Raw genomic sequence first — 1,006 nt, 5'->3', positions numbered from 1 at the left:
GTGGAAGTACACACAGCTCAGACACAAACCCAGAGAGAGGAGTACAACAGTACTATCCGGGTGGTCAGTGCCCTCCCCATCCAGCACCAGGACTGGATGAGTGGCAAGGAGTTCAAATGCAAGGTCAACAACAAAGCCCTCCCAGCGCCCGTTGAGGGAAAAATCTCAAAACCCAAAGGTGAGAGCTGCAGCCTGACTGCATGGGGGCTGGGATGGGCATAACGATAAAGGTCTGTGTGGACAGACTTCTGCTTCAGCCATGACCTCTGTGTATGCTTCTACCCTCACAGGGCCAGTCAGAGCTCCACAGGTATATGTCTTGCCTCCTCCAGCAGAAGAGATGACTAAGAAACAGGTCAGTCTGACCTGCATGATCACAGGCTTCATCCCTCCCGAAATTGATGTGGAGTGGACCAGCAGTAGGCCTGATAAGCTGAACTACAAGAACACTGAACCAGTTCTGGACTCTGATGGTTCTTACTTCATGTACAGCAAGCTCAGGGTGGATAAGAAGAACTGGGAGGAAGGAAATAACTTCATCTGCTCAGTGGTCCACGAGGGTCTGCACAATCACCACACGACTAAGACAATCTCCCGGACTCCGGGTAAATGAGCTCAGCACCCACAAAGCTCCTGGGTCCTAAGGAACACTGGCACCCATATCCATGCTTCCCTTGTATAAATAAAGCACCCAGCAAAGCCTGGGACCATGTAAAACTGTCCTGGTTCTTTCCAAGGTATAGAGCATAGCTCACGGGCTGATAGGTCTGGCCAGGGTTAGAGGACAGCCTTGTCTATAGGAAGAGAATGACGTTTCTGCACTGCAGAACTCAGAGGTCATGAGTCATTCTGCCTTGGAGTGTTGGGCTTGACTTTAGGCAGTGCCTTTTCCTTGCCTTCCCATGAACCAGCAGCTGCCAGACATAGAGATAATCCTAGGAAGCCTCAAATGGAGAAGCACACAAACCCACCTCGCTCAGACTGTTCCCATCCCACTGCCCCACTT

At 51.2% G+C, this 1,006-nt stretch overlaps 1 gene segment (V, D, J or C); it reads left to right on the top strand.

The window, feature by feature from the left end:
• Positions 1 to 6: 6 nt before the first annotated feature.
• LOC110306603 lies at positions 7 to 694 on the top strand. The segment is given in 2 exon segments: positions 7 to 178; positions 291 to 694. Coding segments are annotated over 2 exon segments (405 nt in total).
• The last annotated feature ends 312 nt before the right edge of the window (positions 695 to 1,006 follow it).

Source organism: Mus caroli, chromosome 12, assembly GCF_900094665.2.
Source record: "Mus caroli chromosome 12, CAROLI_EIJ_v1.1, whole genome shotgun sequence".
NCBI classification, from domain to species: domain Eukaryota; kingdom Metazoa; phylum Chordata; class Mammalia; order Rodentia; family Muridae; genus Mus; species Mus caroli.
Note: the sequence above shows the minus strand (reverse complement) of the source record. Positions and strands in the feature narration are given on the sequence as shown.